The sequence below is a fragment of the Cherax quadricarinatus genome, chromosome 5, assembly GCF_038502225.1.
Source record: "Cherax quadricarinatus isolate ZL_2023a chromosome 5, ASM3850222v1, whole genome shotgun sequence".
Classification (NCBI taxonomy): Eukaryota; Metazoa; Arthropoda; class Malacostraca; order Decapoda; family Parastacidae; genus Cherax; species Cherax quadricarinatus.
The window spans coordinates 53,508,604-53,528,113 of record NC_091296.1 but is presented as its reverse complement, the minus strand read 5'-3'; the positions used below and the strand labels follow the sequence as shown (position 1 = coordinate 53,528,113).

Here is a 19,510-nt window from a genome sequence, read left to right as displayed (position 1 = left end):
ACACACGAGTCAGGTGACAGTGATACTATAAACCTTAACAACAACAACATTTTGTGACTGAGTATTTAATTTTTTTTTTTTTTTTTTTTTTTTTTTTGGTCTTGTCAGCCTCACCTCAAGGGAAGGGGACACTTCTTGTATACTGGTGAATTATTATTATTATAGAGCGCTAAGCCCACCTGGGTTTCATACAGTGTATGTAAATAATGCTGGTCAGGGGATGTTACTCTGAGAATTAGAACTCCTCTCCTTCCTTGGATCAAGCCCGAACAATGAATGCCCATTCACCAGACTGTGTATGCCCTCTATAGGTTTAGTGTTTTCCAGTGATTATAATGATAATAATCAGCCTGTTATCAATATTAATGTTGTGAAGAAGTCGTGCAGTTTATCTTTGCATAAAATTGTTCTCAACATCAGCAGTAACAATGTCCCAAGAAACTGTAGAGAGAACAATGGAAGATGCAATAAGAAGTGAGATAGAGAAGGTGAGAGTTTAGTTATCATGTATTTTGTCTATTTTCACTAATAAATAACTCAAGGGAGGTGCTTCAATGATGAATAAGATACATTTGCAACTCTCGTGGTATCTTTGTTGCCTTCATAATAAACTTCTTCAGTGTAAGGTGGTCAGTCCCTTATAACACAGATAAGCAACCAAACCTTATATACTAGAATAGACATTAGATGAAATAGTTGGAGTTGACATCACAAGTGAGTCTCACCCACAAGTGGAAGTAGGTTTAGTAAAGTACATATTTAGGATAACCTACTTCCTACAGGTATTATATGGCTTGGTAGGCAACACTCTCTCTTCACACACTGAGTGTCCATGGTTCAATCCCCGGCTGGGGGGAGTTATTGGACATGTTTCCTTACACCTGCTGACCCTGTCCACCCAGAAGTCACCTGGTGTGGTTCACATCCTGGGGACAAGATTGAAGGACCACAGTGGAAACAAGACACACTCCTCAATAATGCACTGACTTCATTAGGTTATCCTGGATGAAAAACCCTTCAGGTTAAAAATCCGAACAAATCCTATCTTTCCACATGTGAGCCACCCTCACTTGTGACATCAGCTCTGGATGCTGCATCTCACTTCTGTTTGATACAAATCAGAACAGGCCCTCGTTCACAAGTTATTACAGCAAACTAATATCCCAATTTCTTCATTAACTGTCTTGTCAGAAATGTGCAGACAACTCAGTTCAGATAACCCTCTAAACTGCAAAAACCACCTCAGCCCTTCTGAGTGCAGACACTGTACTTTCCACCTCCATGACTCATGGCCAGCTTGTTTACCAGAATCCATTCACTTTCCAACAGCACATTAAATCTCAAAAAAACACTCTGAAGGACTGAACCATGTCTAGAACCCCTCCTTTGCCCTAAGAATTATTCCTTTAATCCCATTCTCAATAATTATTAATTATTAGGATTTTTTTCAGAAAACTGATAAAAGATTTTACATAGTACTATAGTATAAATTTGGTTCTAAAGATACATAGATGTTAAAGGCATATATAAATGAAACATTAGGTTGATTTAACCTAGTTAACTCAATAAAGTCAGACTGAAATATTTTCATTGCTATCATCAATGTTCTTCGATAAGATACAAATTTTTTTTTTTTTCACAATTTTAACCCCTCAGAGGGTTAGCCCCCCAGGATAGTCCCATAAAGTCTGTATGTCATTAGAGACTGTTTGTCTTTTTTTTCTCCATTGGGGTCCTCTAACTTTGTTCCCAAGGGTACAGCCCACAATAATTGACTAACACCCAGGTATATAGTTACTGCTAGGTGAACAGAGGTAGTGGATATAAGGAAACATGCCCAACATTTCACCTGTGCTGTGGATCCATCCTAGACCCTCAGTGTATGAGGTGAGGATGGTACCAACCAAACCTCAGACACCCTACCCCATGTGGGTCATTTAGAGATAAAAACTCTATCACCCATCCATTAATTTTGAGACATAAGGGTTTCTATCACAGCCAGATGTTTCCTCCTCCACATCTCAAGACAGCAATAATTTTGAAGATGAATACTTGTCAGTAACCTTAACTGCTCAAAACTAACCAATCAGTGTTTTGGCATAGATCACATAAATACAAAATATAAAATTAATATTGAACTCATTTTGCACATGTATAGTTTTACTTAGCTGACGAGGAAACAAGCCTGACCTAAATATTTGTTTGTATAATGCAAATATAAATATTTAAGTGAACATAGTTATAACTTTTCTGTATTTAAAACTTAACTTTTAACAAATAAATTTTCAACATGACTTTATTAATAACCAATTTGGATATATTCATAGAATGCAGTAAGTTAAGTTAATCTTTTGTTATTATGATGAGATAATTTAATGCTTCATTTCATACAGTATGATAAATATTTTGTTGCAAATAATTGTGTAACAAGAAACTTGTGATACAACTGATACTGAACAATAACCACAGAAAATTACATTGTTAGTTGTAGTTCTAGGTATTGAATATATTAGAATTTTATAAAATGTTACTAAGACTTATATGTGATATATGTACAGTTCTGTTTTTAAAACTATTTTGTCTTGCAGGAAAACTTGCAATCTACAATCGACCAACTAATTCGAGAAGTTGTAGCAGAAGAAGCTGGACAGTCATCTGAAGTTGATCCAGAAATAGTCGTGGCACGTTTATTAGACTCCACCTCAATACAGTCTTTAGTACAGCGGGTTTTAGCAACTACCCCAACTAGACAGCAATCTCAACCCCCAAAAACAAACTTGCCTTTAAAAGTAAAAGGTGCCTATTTTTTTTTATAAGGATGGAGAGGGATAGGGTGATGAAGAGGGTGTATAAATCTGGGAACGGAAGGTAGGAGGGGTGGGGATCATTCTGTGAATGGTTGAAGGAAGGGGATAAAAGAGGCTTGAGTTTTAGGGACTTAAGCATCCAGCAGATTGTTGTGAGCATGTTAGATAAGGGGTGAAAGGAGTCAAGTTTTTAATAATGCTGTTGGAATGTGAGCAAGATAACTTTTATGGAGGATTTCAGGGATTCAAGTTAGCCAGACCTGAGTCCTGGAGGTGGGAAGGGCAGTGCCTGTACCCTGAAGAAGGGGCGGGGATGTTGCAATTGACAGATAATTTGCAATGCAGAAATTGAATGAATGTTGGTGAATGATTTTTATTTTTTTGGTTTACTATTCCTTGGTGGCAGATGGCTCTTGAGGTTAGAAAAATAAAACATATTCTGTACAACATAAAATGTTAATCGTTCAAAACAAGCTTCATGAATAATATGACAAAATTGTGTACGAATGGTATATAATACCGACAAGATGAGAGTAAGACACATGTGCAACATCTGGGTATCTTTATTGTAGACGTTTCGCCATCCAGTGGCTTTATCAATACAAATTCTAGGACATAACTTGAAGACAGTAGAACTATGTACAGAAGATGAGGTAATCAGTCCCTCAACCTAGGAGTAGGTGCGAACAGCACCATAGTCGTGGAGATTCTGAAGCAGAAGAAAGAATCCTGGCGCTTATATAGTAACGTCAGGTGAAGCAGACGAGGGCAAATTCACTGGTAGGCGGGATTCCCCAGTGGAAGTAGGTCCTTCCCAAAGAGATGGGTTAGTAGTAGTAGTAGTTGTTGTCGTAGTCGTGAAGGACATGTACATAGCCTTCACGACTACGACAACAACTACTACTACTACTAACCCATCTCTTTGGGAAGGACCTACTTCCACTGGGGAATCCCGCCTACCAGTGAATTTGCCCTCGTCTGCTTCACCTGACGTTACTATATAAGCGCCAGGATTCTTTCTTCTGCTTCAGAATCTCCACGACTATGGTGCTGTTCGCACCTACTCCTAGGTTGAGGGACTGATTACCTCATCTTCTGTACATAGTTCTACTGTCTTCAAGTTATGTCCTAGAATTTGTATTGATAAAGCCACTGGATGGCGAAACGTCTACAATAAAGATACCCAGATGTTGCACATGTGTCTTACTCTCATGACAAAATTGACAGAAAAACCTAACTATAACTTACTGGTAGTCAGTAGATTTTTAAATTTCACTACTATATACCTTTCATGACTAAGAACTAGAGATAAAATTAGACATTTTAGTTCATCCAGGACTGTTATCAAGATGTGAATGATAAATAAGGTGATCAAATGTTACTAAGTTCACTATATCTTAAAAATACTTTTAAACATTAGAGAAATTATCTAAATTTACGAATTTATAGTTTACAAGTTAATGAATATCATTTCAAACACAATAATGCAATGTCCAGGTTAGGGTTTGATGAATAAAACATATGTGCAACACTTTGGTGTTACACATGTCTTATTCATCAGACCTTGGTGTTGGCCTGGGTGTGCAACACCAAGGTTGCACACCTGGTGTTGCACACCCAGGCCTATAGGACTACTTATGAGAAAACAGATTTGCAGTGTATGCAGTATACAAAAAATTGAGGTTGCCACAGTGAACTTTGGGAAGACCACATTTAGTACACCTTATTCACCATGCCACGTGGACACAAAGACCTCACTCCTAGGAAAATTGAACAGGTTTTTTTCCTCGGTGACAGCACCAACAATGAGGATTATGGAACCAACACTGAGTTCTTTGGTTTCGAACTTACAGTGACTGCAAGTGATGTTCAGGACACCAGAAATGTCATGTTACTGAAAAAACCCAATGACCCACAATTATCACTTGGGGTTGATTTGTCTGGAATATATCCACCTCCATGATGTAAGCAAGAGCTTGTATTTTCCCATGGCCTCGGTTCCGATGTGAGCAATAGTGTTAGTGATGTGAACTTTGATTTCCTAGCAATCGATGACCAATTTAGTAGTGATAGTGATAAAGATAATTCACCTATAAAGCATCAGTATTTATGGCACTGCATAGTCTGGTAATGTGCCCATTACTATCCTCAGAGGATGGAGTACATCCTGGAACAAACACTGGTGACAGTGATAACGAGGATGGTAGTGCATCAATTAGGATGGGTAATAGGCCATAGGCAATGCTGGCACCACATGTGGCAGCATGTAGTGGTGCATTGAGGCATGCAGTACCAGTGCCAGCCCAGGCTGGGAGGCCCACACCCAACACTGCAATGACCCACAGCTGCCTCCACTATCCACACACAAAACTACCACAGCCAGCTGCTAATATCCAGCAGCCACCACCAGACTGCATCTGGGATTGGCAGGAAGATGCAGATTTTGTGCCCAATCCCAATCAATTTGATACACAGAGTGCAGTCCAGCTTAACTGTATCCTGGGGAATGATGCCAGTAAACTTGAATTCTATGGAATTCTATGATGAGCCACTAATGAAAACTATAGCGAGGGAAACTGGTACACAGTGTCAAAAACGGTTTCACCACAATCATGGCTATACCGGTGGAAAGACACAGCTGTAGCTAAGATGTAGCTCTTCTTTGCCACAATAATGCTTATACCATATGTATATAAGCACAATATTCAATTATACTTGTTGACTGACCATCTAATTTATACCCAAGCATTCAGTGATCTCATCCCCATCAACAGATTTATGTTGCTGTTACATATGCTACACTTCTCAAATAAAACAAGGCTCAACAGAAGTAACATGTTTTACAAGATCAGGGATGTTTTTGTGTATCTGAAACTGAAGTTCAGTGTATATATTTATCCCTTCAAGAACCTTGTCATCAATGAACCTTTGATCCTTTTCAAAAGTAGACTGTTGCTCAAGCAGTATATACAAAGCAAGAGGAAAGGCTTTAGTAATAAGCTTTTTCGTGTTGCATGATTATGAAATTAGTATGATATTGGATCTGATGCTGTATAGCCCTTCTGGCTTAGCGCTTCTTTTTGATTATAATAATAATAATAATTGGATCTGATTGTGTATACAGGAAAGCAAAGTATTGAAAGATACCAGGAAGTTATTGGGTATCTCAGGTGATGTTGAAAAAAATGATGGAACTATGTCTTGGTAAGGGGCATACATTATACATGGTAACTTGTACACATGCCTCATACTCAGTGATTTTCTGCATGTGAACATGACATATGTGTATGTGGAACAGTACAGGGAACATGTAATCATACATCCAGGTTCAGTGCAGGCATTAGTACTAGTGAGGTGCAGGTGTTTCATGCCAGTGACATCATGGCATATCAGTGGCATGACAAATGTGACATAACATTATTGACATTAATTCACCACCACGAAATGAAAGACGGGAAATATTAATAGAGACACCAATAAACCCATTCTGAGACCTGCTGTTGTCATAAATTATACCACTAATATGCATTTGGTGGACAGCTGTAACATATAGATTGGGTTTGCTGATTATTTCCACAAGAGTTACAAGTGGTCATTAAACTCTTTTTCCATCTTGTGGACATTTCAATGCTCAGTATATACAATATGTATCAGGTCAAGACCAGCAACAGACCACCATATGCCCACTTTTGTTTGTCATTCATCAGGCAAATAATACACAAATACTAGGTCACAACACCAGCAGTACACATATGCCACCAAACTGATCACCGACTACTCATTCAGTTGAAGTTTAGTGATCACTTCCTAACAACAATTCCTGCTACAGACAAAATGTGCTCAGAAGAAATGTTATGTGTGTGCACACACACACAACAAGGCACCTAGCACAGCACAGACACGATATATAGTGTAAAACACAATTGTTTCACTCTACTGTTCTAACATCTGTGTACATATATAATGACACTGGTCATGTTCCTGGAACTGTTGGAATCTGTGGAAGTCTTTGAGATCCTTGAAAAAAAAAATTACTGTACTGTACTTTGTTCTAATGTATGTACTGTGCTGTACTTTTAACTCATTTTCTTTTCAGGTTCATTTACTGGCAATACTGTGTTGTACCCTAGTTTATTCTTAATATGTCCAGTAGTCCATCGGTACAACAAACAAAGTTTGTTTTATTGGGCATTTGTCTGTATCTGGTAGTCAATCGATTGAGCAAACTAAATCTCCTTAATTGAAACATTCAGTACATATATCAGAATTCTCGGTAAATCAAACATCCCCTTCTTCCTATTAGTCTGTTGTATCAGACCTTTACTGAAATACTGAGGATAATTAATTTCTGAACTTATAATAATGTCCAAAAATTTAAAAAAATAAGTAAAAAAAATTAATTTGATCACCATGTATTGAACACAAGTGACTTGGGCATGACATAACAAAAGCTCATTTGATGTTGGAAAATTTTGGTCACAGTCAAGATTGTATCTTATTTTACTTAATTTAAGATAATTTCAGCTTTCTTGAGATTCAGAACTCTTTTTTTTTTAGGGGGGGGGGGGGGAAAGACTTCAATTGTACAAGCTTCTTTTATTCTCATTTAAATGGGTTTCTTCTACAGAGCAAGTTGTTGAAGGACGCCAGTATTTGTACCTACATGTGTGTGGTGGCAGAGCATTTATCGACTATTTAGGAATCAAAGCAACACCTCGTGATGGCAACCAGACTTCCTTAACTGTTCACCTTGCACTCAACAGTCAAAGGTGGGCACTCAACTATATTATAACAAATTCTCATTAAATTACAATAAATACTAAAATTAACTTTTTATTACAAAAGTACTTAAGGATATTAGATTCCACCTGTTACTGTATTTTAAAGGAATTTTGTTTTATTACTTCAGTTCACTAAAAATTATTTTTTTTATTCCATTTGATTTCTGTCTAAACCCTGATTGATGTGCATTATATTGATGTGCATTATATTGACATGCATTATATTGAGATGCATTATATTGAGGTGCATTATGAGGTGCATTTTATTGATGTGCATTGTATTTAGGTGCATTATAATGAGGTAATTTATATCAAGGTGTGTTATATCAAGGTGTGCTATATTGATGTGCATTATATTGCAGTGCTTTATACTTATATCAAGGTGCATTATATCAGGGTGCATTATATCAAGGTACATTACATTGAGGTGCATTGTATTGAAGTGTATTATATTGAAGTGCATTATATCAAGTTGCATTATATTTATTTATTTATTATTTGGACATGATACATAGTTGTGCATTATATCTTTTTCTAAAGATAATGGCACCAAAAAAATGTAAAGTTTGGTTAAATACTTATAAATTATGCAAACTCAGATTTGGAGGTCTTGGATCACTTTTTACACAACAGCATTTTCACCCACCTTGAGGCATATCTTAGGCCAATTCCAGTGCTCAAACTGAGCCCATTCCCAATATGCCTTTTGTAATATCCAATGATTACAAGAAACTGCCCATTCAATTGTCAGAACTACCCTGTTAAGTGTCTAGAAGTCAGGTCATTTGACCAGTTTTATATTTTCAACAATTTTTAATTTAAAAAAAATAATTGTAGGCATTCCAGCCACTAAAGTAACCTTCCTCCTTTTCATTAATCACATCCCCAGGTTGTGATTAATGAATCCATCATCACAAAAAATTTTATGCTTGTTCATGGAGATGGGAATAGATAGGAATAGCTCCTACCCTTCTTTATGGAAAATCACTAAAAATTTGCTATATCCACCACTTTAAGGCCTATTTTAGGATACTTATGGTCTAAAAGTGGCCTAAAATTGACACCAAGAAGCAGGCAATAAAATCATAACCCTCAGACTGTCCAAACGTAGATCTACGTTTGCACGCGTAGTGCTCTGACCTTGATTTTCTCCATAAGAAACAATGTAAAAATAAATGTAGATCTACGTTTGGAGTGCTTCGTGAGCAAACATTTGGACAGTTTAAAGGTTAAACTACACTGAAAAATATTCCCCAAAGTCCTTTATTTTTAACCCAAATGCAGTCAATTGTTCCCATCATGCACTGTGTGGAGGCAGGCCTTTTTTTTATACTGTGCACACCCACCATACACATGCATTCTCTCATATCTGTGCCAAAATTTGCCGCTCCCAGCAAATTTAAAGCTGCCATTAATTAGTGTAGATTGTATCTCAATCACTAGCACACTTAGCTGTTTTCCAGCCCAGTATGGCTGGAAACAGAATGTGTTTCCACATGATGCCTGCTGTGCTTGTTCACCCATCAGTAAAATGGGTACCTGGATGTTAGTCAACTGGTGTGGGTCGCATCCTGGGACAAAATTGACCTAATTTGTACGAGATGCTCTGCATAACAAGGGGCTTTTGTATTAATATGTAATTCATTGATGTCAGCTAGGTCTGTATACCTTGTATGCATACTTGTAGAGATAAAGATACATGTTAGTGTTATTATTATTACAAGAGCAGCACTGTTTCTATTTATGTAGATCCACGTGACCTACAGTGAAAGAGTTAAAATGGATACAGTGATCAAACACACACCATTTGGACTTTTTGCACTTTGTTTAGTCTCCATTTTGTAAATGCAGAAAATGGATCCTTATTTGTTTATTTTCAATTAAAAACAAATTGTCTTTCCCTTTAATCATGTCTCCCATACTTGGACCAACCTCTCTTTATGCAATTTTTTTCTAAATTTCTAAAAAAAAGCAATTGTGCTGAGATAAAATAGATGAAAAAATTTATGATTGTGCTGGATAATGGAAGAAAATTATTTCACACAAATGCATAGACAATTTAAATTGTTTTTGTTGATTAATGATTGGCCATGATTGACATTTAATTGTGTTGCTGTCACCATTTATATAATTACCTGGGGAATACACATGAAGTGTTTGACTAATATTTATTTTCAGATTTGTGACTTCTGGAGTTCCTTGTGTGTGTGAACCTCAGTTCAACGAAGGGTTTCTTTTTGATCTCCAGCTTTTAAAGCCAGGTAATACTGAGCTGGAGTTTCTCATCTAATTTTAAGTATTTGGTGAGATACAGCTATGGATGTAAAAGGTGGAAACATAAACACATATGCAGTTTAATGTGATCCTTTATTGACAATGTTTCGCCCACAGAGTGGGCTTTTTCAAGTCACAAACAGATCTGTTTGTGACTTGAAAAAGCCCACTGTGTGGGCGAAACATTGTCAATAAAGGATCACATTAAACTGCATATGTGTTTATGTTTCCATTGTGTCGGTATTTTATACGATTTATTTCCAGATGTAAAAGGTAAAAATTCATAAGCTAATGAATGAATATGACAATTTAACCTGTAAACGGTCCAAGCAGATCTACATTCACATGCGTAGTGCTCCAAAAGTAGACCTACCGTTTTTTTACATAATTTCAAATATAACAAAAAAGAAAAATGTATATCAAAGTTTTTTTTACATGTTTTCAAATGTAAAAAAAAAAATGATGATCTACTTTTTTTACATACTATCAAATGTTGAAAAAACTTATATACAGTGGAACCTCAAAAATCGAACTTAATCCGTTCCAGGAGCTAGTTCTAAATTCGAAAAGTCTGAAATTCGAAGCAATATTTCCCATAAGAAATAATGGAAATACAATTAATCCATTCCAGAAACCCAAAAATACATTTTATAGAGATTAATTACAGTTTTACATACAACAAATACTATAGTTTTTAATTATGTATAATAATACATATAAAATAACATTTTTACTTACCTTTATTGAAGATTGGTGATGGCATCTGGAAGATAGGGAGGAGGAGAGAGGGAGTTGGGGTTAGTGTTTGGAAGGAGAATCCCCCTCCATGAGGACTTCAGGTAAAGCCCTCTCTGGGGTTACTTCCCTTCTCTGTCTTTTAATTAATGCCACTAGGACCAGCTTGAGAGTCACTGGACCCCTGTCTCACAAAATAACTGTCCACAGTCCTCTGTTTCTGGTGCCTCTTTAACATTTTCCTAAAATGGGACATGGTTCTGTCACTGAACTTGTTGCAAAGATGGCTTGTTTCAATTTGCTCAGGGTGGTACTTCTGCACAAACATTTGGACATCATTCCACTTGGCACAAATCTCCTTGATCTTTGAAGAAGGCACCTCATCCACTCCCTATATTAACACTTTCGCAACATCAGCTTCCTTGATTTGTTCTTTCTTTGACAGGATAGAACCGATGGTCGACTTGTTTTTCCTATACATCCTGGCAAGCTCAACAAGTCTCACACCACTCTCATACCTCTGTATTATTTCCTTCTTCACATCTATGGTGTTTCTCACTTTCTTTACCACAGGGGTACCACTAGCAAGTTTCTTTGGGCCCATGGCAGCTTATTTCACAGTCCCACAAGCACTAAACACAACGAAATAATCGTAAAATGCGTGAATGAGAGCGCAGGTTAGTGTTCACTCAGGCATAAACAAAGCTAGACTGCTCACGGCGCCTGCATGGGGACGCGGACAGAGCGGGCGGCAGACAGGTCCCGTACCCGGCAGTCCGAAAATAGGGACGCATTCGATAATAGGGACACAGTTTGTCCGAAAAAATGGTCCTATTTTCAAAACGTTCGATATGTGATACGTTCGATTTTTGAGGTTCCACTGTATACGTTTGGACCGTTTACGGGCTAAATATGAAGAAATTAACACAAAGATTACAAAAAAATGTTGAACCTAAGTGTAAGGTAGAGAAAATAAACAAGGAAAAATGGAATGAAAACAAAATATTGAAGTATAAATCAGATGGCAGGAACTCTGAGAATAGAAAGACTCATGTGACTCAAAGATTGAGGAGAACTATGCAAATATAATCAAGCAATACAAAGAATTAAGGATATTTGTAGATTAGGCAAGTAAAATAGTCACCATAGAGAAAACAGTTACAAATAGTTATGTATAATCTTGTAAATGAGTCACTTGGCAAGTACAGTGGTCCCTCGCTTTTCGTAGTTCTCGGCAATCGTAAATTTCGCCAATCATAGGGGTATTTTCATTTAAACATGGACTTGCTTTTCATAGGTTGACTCGCGTATAGTAGTTCGTCCAGGACGCGTACGCACGGTGTGAGCCGGGGCGGCCTCCGTACTCAGCCAGTCTGGCAATGTTTACCAGTGAGTGAAGGTCCCCTCAAGTGCTCCTACGAAATATTTCATAATATTCCACTCATTTTAGTGCTTGCAATTACTAAATAAGCTACCATGGCTCCAAAGAAAGCTCTTAGTGCCAAGCCTGTGGTAAAGAAGGTGAGAAATATGTACAGTGACAAAGTCTTGGGCCATTTTCGGGAAGTGTTAAAGAGACGGCAGAAACAGAGCTCTCTCCACAGTTACTTTGCGAGACAGGACTAGAGTGACTCTCAGGGTGGTCCTAGTGGCATTAAGAAACAGAGAAGAGAAGCAACCCCAGAGAAGCAATTGGTACCTGAGGTGTTGCTGGAAGGGGATTCCCCTTCCAAACTGTAAACAATCCAATCTCTCTCCTCCTCCAGTCTCCCATACACTAAGAAGAATCTCCAATAAAGTTAAGTGTTATGCTGTTAATGTTTCATTCATCATTTCCCATTGTATTGTTTATGTACTATATGTATATTTCATGTAAAAATTTTTTTTGTTTTAATACTTCTGGGTGTCAGGAACGGATTAATTGTATTTACATTATTTCTTATGGGGAAAATTGATTCGCAAATCGTAAATTTCGTTTATAGTAGCGGCTCCAGGAACGGATTAATTACGAAAAACGAGGGACCACTGTACAAGAAAAATCATTATCAGCTGTGCACATTTTTTTCTTTTTAACTTAGTTGATTATTTTCCAGCAAGGATGGATGAAGAAAACAGTAAATTCATTCTCCATCATTCATTCATCTGTTATCATGTGAGAAGTGTGCTGACACCACAGTTCAGGTGACCCTCTGAGCTGCAACATCCTTCCTCTCTTGTAGAGTGCAGACACTCCCTTCAAACCTACAGGACTCAAGAAGTATGATAAATTATTGAGATCACAAAATGCTTCCATGATGATGAATATTTAGCATTGTATAATCATTTCTGGAAAATGAGGCAACTGTAATAAAAGCAAGCTGCCACAAATATCAAAATAAAGATTTTTTTTTTATTTTATTTATTTATTTATTTTTTTTTTTTTTTTTTTTCAACAAGTCGGCCGTCTCCCACCGAGGCAGGGTGACCCAAAAAAGAAAGAAAATCCCCAAAAAGAAAATACTTTCATCATCATTCAACACTTTCACCACACTCGCACATTATCACTGTTTTTGCAGAGGTGCTCAGAATACAACAGTCTAGAAGCATAAACATATAAAGATACACAACATATCCCTCCAAACTGCCAATATCCCAAACCCCTCCTTTAAAGTGCAGGCATTGTACTTCCCATTTCCAGGACTCAAGTCCGACTATATGAAAATAACCGGTTTCCCTGAATCCCTTCACTAAATATTACCCTGCTCACACTCCAACAGATCGTCAGGTCCCAAGTACCATTCGTCTCCATTCACTCCTATCTAACACGCTCACGCACGCTTGCTGGAAGTCCAAGCCCCTTACCCCTTTTATTTATATAAAGCACTAATCCCATAGTGAGTCATTGAGTGTAGGAGGTAGTGGAGGAACTGAATCCTCCATCTGTTAAGTGCAAGACATGTATTACTCTGGCAGCCTGGCTTTTCTATAAAACATAAGAAAGAATTATTATAGAATTGGAAACAGGTACAAGAAGGCTATAAGACATAAACACTTAAGTACTATTGAAAAAAGAAAGAATGAAAATATAACAAAGAGACTGGAGGGAGGAAGTGAGGAAGCAAAGAATGTGTAGAGTAACACATTCAGTTCCACCTATCAGAAGTTATCCTTTTTTAGGTTTTGCAGGGAATGTGTAACACTCATTTATTTTGCTTTAATGAATTTAAATGTAATATTATTGTGCATTATATTAAAGTGAATGGAGGCAAGTGTTTTTTTGACGACATACACTTGATGTGTGAGCAATGTAACATTTGTGAAGGGATTCAGGGAACCAGTTAGCCAGACTTGAGTACAGGAGGGCCCCATTTATGCAGTTCTTAGGTTCTCATCCACATGCGGTAAACGAAAATTGCCAGTAGGTGAAATAGAGCGTTTTTTCGTTATTGAATGCATTTAAAATGCATGATAGTGTTTTTATCATATATTAAGTGCTCAGCACAGCTAGGTATAAAAAACAGATAAAGCAAAATAAATACAGTGATACCTTGACTTAGGAGTGCCCTGAGTTACGAGCCATCGCCCGGTCGATTTTTTGCTTCGAGTTGCAAGCCAAAATCCAAGTTACAAGCGAGCTTCTCACCGCCACTCACAGGAGATACCGAGGAAATATCAAAAAACTTGATAATAACCTACGTGTAACATTCTTTTTCGATTCTGATACCATTGGTAGTGTCATCCTGCCAGGATGTTCTATAACGTATGCCTTAAGTAAAGAGAAACAATTCTGGAATAGATGTAATACATGTTCGGCAGGCCAGCTGGTTGGGTGGCCAGCTGGCTGGCTGGCTGGCAGCTAACTGGCTGGCTGATTTGCTTTGGCTGTCTCTATCTCCTGTCTGTCTGTATCTATCTCTGTCTATGTGTGTCTATCTTTGTCTCATCTGTCTCTATCTCTGTATCTGTCTAGTCTCTGTCTATCTCTGTCTCTATCTCACAGGTACACATAAATACAGTTATACATAGTGTAAATTACCTAGGATAACCCAAAAAATCCAGACAAAGTGCTATACTGTGCTTGTAGATACAAGGCATAATAAGCATGACTGGCAAGTAATACACATTTTCACTTGTACAGGAATCAGACGTGATGACTTTGCATCGTGTGTAATACGAGGTGAAAATTTAAATTGTTGTCTTAGACATGATATAAGATTAGAAACATCGAACACAGAATCTGTTTGGCTACAGTTTCTTGAGGGTTGTGACAAATTAATTTTGAGTGTGATTTATAGGCCCCCAAACCTTGATAGGGAGTGCAGTAAGCTGTTATGGGATGAAATTCATAAGGTATCTAGATATGAAAATGATGTGATAATGGGAGATTTTAACTTTAGACAAATTGATTGGAACAATATGACAAGAAATCTTGAGTCTAGTGACTTTCTTGATATAGTTCAGGATTGCTTTTTAGAACAGGTTGTGACAGAACCAGCTAGAGGAAGCAATCTGCTTGACTTGGTTCTTGCCAACAAAGAGTCACTAATTAATAATCTTGAGGTTAATGATGAGCTTGGGGAAAGTGACCACAAATCACTTAGTTTCAATATATCATAGAATTACCCAGATAACTGCAATCAAATCTCTGTCCCAGATTTTTGCTTGGCTGACTTCATGGGACTGAAAAATTACCTGGGTGGGCTAAATTGGGATATCCTGACTATGGGTCAGGTAGGTGATCTTGGTTGCCAATATGACGTTTTTCAGAGCATAGTTCTAGCTGCCCAGACAACTTTTGTTCCAAGTAGGGAAATTAGATCTAACAAAAATGATCCCAAATGGATGAACAATAGATTAAAACATCTCATTGGTCAAAAGAGAGGCATATATAGGCATATCAAAAGAGGGGATAGGCAGTTAAGAAATCAATGTATTCAATTATAGAGAGAAAGAAAGGAAAAAGAAAAGCAAAAAGGGATTATGAGGCTAAGGTTGCAAGGGATTCAAAGACTAATCCAAAAGGGTTGTTTCAGGTATACAGAAGTAAGATTAGGGACAAGATTGGCCCACTTAAGAGTAACTCTGGTCAGATCACTGACAGATCACATAGGGATATGTGTGAAATTCTCAATACCTACTTCCTCTCAGTTTTCACCCAGGAAAATACTAGCAATACAGTATTCCTGAAATAATAGATTATGTAGAACAGGACGATAATAAACTATGCACGATTGCGGTAACTAGTGACATGGTCCTCGGACAAATAGAGAAATTAAAACATAACAAATCCCCAGGCCCTGATGAACTGTTTGCAAAGGTGTTAAAGGAATGTAAAGAGGAACTTATCATACCATTGGCTAATCTTTTTAACATATCACTACAAACTGGCATAGTGCCTGATAAGTGGAAAATGGCAAATGTAATACCTATTTACAAGGCAGGTGACAGGTCCTTGGCTTTGAACTATAGACCAGTAAGCCTTACCTCCATAGTGGGAAAATTTATCGAATCAATAATTGCCGAAGCAATTCGTAGCCATCTGATAGGCACAGATTGATTAATGAATCTCAACACGGTTTTACAAAGGGGCGTTCCTGTCTTACGAATCTACTAACTTTTTTCACAAGGTGTTTGAGGAGTTAGATCATGGTAATGAATATGATATTGTGTACATGGACTTCAGTAAGGCTTTTGATAGAGTTCCACATCAGAGGCTATTGAGGAAACTTAAGGCACTCAGAATAGGAGGAGAAATTTTTTCCTGGGTAGAGGCATGGCTGACATATAGGCAGCAGAGAGTTTGCATAAATGGGGAGAAATCAGAATGGGGGCACTTCACAAGCGATGTTCCTCAGGAGTCAGTGTTGGGCCTGTTGTTGTTCACAATTTACATAAACGACATAGATGAGGGAATAAATAGCGACATAAGCAAATTTGCCAATGACACCAAAATAGGCCGTCCAACTCATTCTAATAAGGACACTAGAGCACTCCAGGATGATTTGAATAGACTGATGCAATGGTCAGAGAAGTGGCAGATGCAGTTTAATATAGACAAATGCAAAGTTCTAAATGTTGGACAGGAAAATAACCATTCGACATATAAACTAAATAATGTAGATCTTAATACTACTGATTGTGAAAAGGATTTAGGAGTTCTGGTTAGCAGTAATCTAAAACCAAGACAACGGTGCATTAGTGTTCGCAATAAAGCTAACAGAATTCTTGGCTTCATATCTAGAAGTATAAATAATAGAAGTCCTCAGGTTGTTCTTCAACTCTATATATCCTTGGTTAGGCCTCATTTAGACTATGCTGCTCAGTTCTGGTCACCATATTACAGAATGGATATAAATGCTCTGGAAAACGTACAGAGGAGGATGACAAAGATGATCCCATGTATCAGAAATCTTCCCTGTGAGGATAGACTGAGGGCCCTGAATCTGCACTCTCTTGAAAGGCATAGAATTAGGGGGGATATGATCGAGGTGTATAAATGGAAAACAGGAATAAATAAAGGGGATGTAAATAGCGTGCTGAAAATTTCCAGCCAAGACAGGACTCGCAGCAATGGTTTCAAGTTGGAAAAATTCAGATTCAGGAAGGATATAGGAAAGCACTGGTTTGGTAATAGGGTTGTGGATGAGTGGAACAAACTCCCGAGTACAGTTATTGAGGCTAAAACATTATGTAGTTTTAAAAATAGGTTAAACAAATACATGAGTGGGTGTGGGTGGGTGTGAGTTAGACCTGACTAGCTTGTGCTGCTGGGTCTGGTGCCATGCTCCTTCCTTGAGTGGAGGTGACCAGACTGGGTGGGTCATTGGGCTAATCTGGGGGGATGGGGACATGGACCTGCTCCGCATGGGTCAGTAGGCCTGTTGCAGTGCTCCTTCTTTCTTATGTTCTTATGTTCTTATACCCATTGGTTCATGAGCAGCTCTCTCTCTGAGACAGAGAGACAAGTAGAGAAACAGGAAGACAGAAACACAGGCAGACAGAAAGACAGATCAGCAGAGACAGAGATAAACATAGACAGACAGACAGACAGACATGTTTATGTGTAACAGTGCCAAGGCAGTGCACGATCATCAAATGTCACTCCATTGCTGCACTATCAGCAGTGGAGTGACACTCATCTTATGTCGTGGGGTTTCGGAAGGAGATATGATGGTTGAAGATAAACACACTTGTGGATGGTAACACTATATTGTCAGACTGGGGTAAAGGATGGGGCCCAGCCTGCCGTGTTACTGCCTGCTTGTATGTCTAAGCGCGGAGTGAGGGCGAGGTAGAGCGACCCACTCACTCATGCTGCATCCTGTGATGACATACAGTCACTCGGCCTAATAGGGATCTTCTATATAAACACATGGATGGTACTATGATACTCAGCTAATCTATACATACAACACGCTTCTCCAGTTCCCTCCACCCTTTCGCCCCCCCCTACCTTGGTACAGTCCATTACAGTTCCAATCTTTACTCATCCTCCCCCTACCATTTCCAATATTGTCTCCCATACGACGTCTCTGAATTCCGAAACACTTGAAGCAATCTCTGAATATATTGCAGAGACCAAACCATCAATGGACACTGATTCACCCTCCGTTCCTTCTCTCTCCTCTGCTCCATCTGCGCAACTCCTTTCTTCACAGTGCACCGTTCCTTCGCTGCTTGAACGTTTTCCACTGCCTCCTCATGTGGACTTTTCTAACCCCTCTAGTCCGTAGGAACCCTTACCTGCGGATTTCAGGTATTTTTATCATTGCCAATCATGGCCTATTTACAGTGGAATATACGCGGACTCAGGGGTAATCGGGGTGAGCTTCAGATGTTACTCTCCCAGTTTTCCCCTGTTGGTGTTTGCTTACAGGAACCAGAATTACACTGCTGTTATCTCTCCCATCTCAGGCTATAATTTATTGTATTCTTCAGATCCTTTTCCTGATGGGACCTTTAATGAAAGTGCCCTTCTTCTACGCACTGATATTTTGTACCATCAGCTATTTGTTCGTACCTCGCTGCATTACACAGCAGCCCGTATCCACTTGCATAGGTGGTATACGCTCTATTCTTTATATCTCTCTCCTTCTCAGGCATTACCTATTCCGGATATTGCCTTTCTTGTTTCATCATTACCGCCACCGATTCTGTTACTTGGTGATTTTAATGCCCACCACTTCCTCTGGGAGGGTCTCACTGTGATTCCCGTGGCATTCAGTTAGAGGCTTTTCTTGCCACGCACCCCCTCCATGTTTTAAATACAGGTGCTCACACCCATTTTGATCCTCGGACTCACACTCTCTCTTGCATCGATCTCTGTCTGCTCTTCCTCCGCCGCATTAGACTTCACTTGGTCTGTTCTCCCGGACTTACATGACAGGGATCATTTCCCAATCATTCTTACTTCCCCTTCATATTCACCACCTCTTCGCATCCCACGCTGGCAATTTGATCAGGCAAATTGGAACCTTTACTCACACCTAACTGTTTTTAGAGAGGTTCCTTCTTCATCCTCCATCGATGAGCTTTTACACCTCTTCTCGTCCTCCGTTTTAACCGCAGCTTCTAATTGTATACCCCAAACTTCAGGCAGGCATTCTCAGAAATGCGTGCCTTGGTGGTCTCGTGCTTGTGCTCGTGCAGTACGTTTGAAACGTGCTGCATGGGGGCAGGTACCGGTACAATAGAACCACGGAGAGACTTCTTGATTTTAAGCAGAAGCGTGCGATCGCTCGCCGTGTCATACGTGATGCTAAACGCACTTGCTGGCGAGATTGTGTCTCCACCATCACCTCTGCTTCCTCTATGAGTGCAGTCTGGGAAAAAGCACGAAAACTGAGTGGTAAATATTCTCCTGACCCGGCTCCTGTTCTGCGGGTTGCCGGTGTTGATATTGCAAACCCACTAGATGTTCAATGTTGAAGTAGG

The 19,510-nt window shown here is 38.7% G+C and overlaps 1 protein-coding gene across 2 annotated transcripts in view; it reads left to right on the top strand.

The window, feature by feature from the left end:
* LOC128684756 (centrosomal protein of 76 kDa-like) overlaps window positions 1-19,510 on the top strand; it is a 60,379-nt gene continuing 40,869 nt past the window's right edge. Inside the window, exons 1-4 of one of the 2 annotated variants that reach the window (XM_070102033.1) lie at window positions 1-488; window positions 2,589-2,796; window positions 7,435-7,576; window positions 9,767-9,849. In XM_070102033.1, coding sequence (XP_069958134.1) covers window positions 429-488; window positions 2,589-2,796; window positions 7,435-7,576; window positions 9,767-9,849 — 493 coding nt within the window. In that variant the 5' untranslated portion in view covers window positions 1-428. The remainder of the gene's footprint in view (window positions 489-2,588; window positions 2,797-7,434; window positions 7,577-9,766; window positions 9,850-19,510) is intronic. The other variant, XM_070102025.1, reaches the window with a different exon arrangement.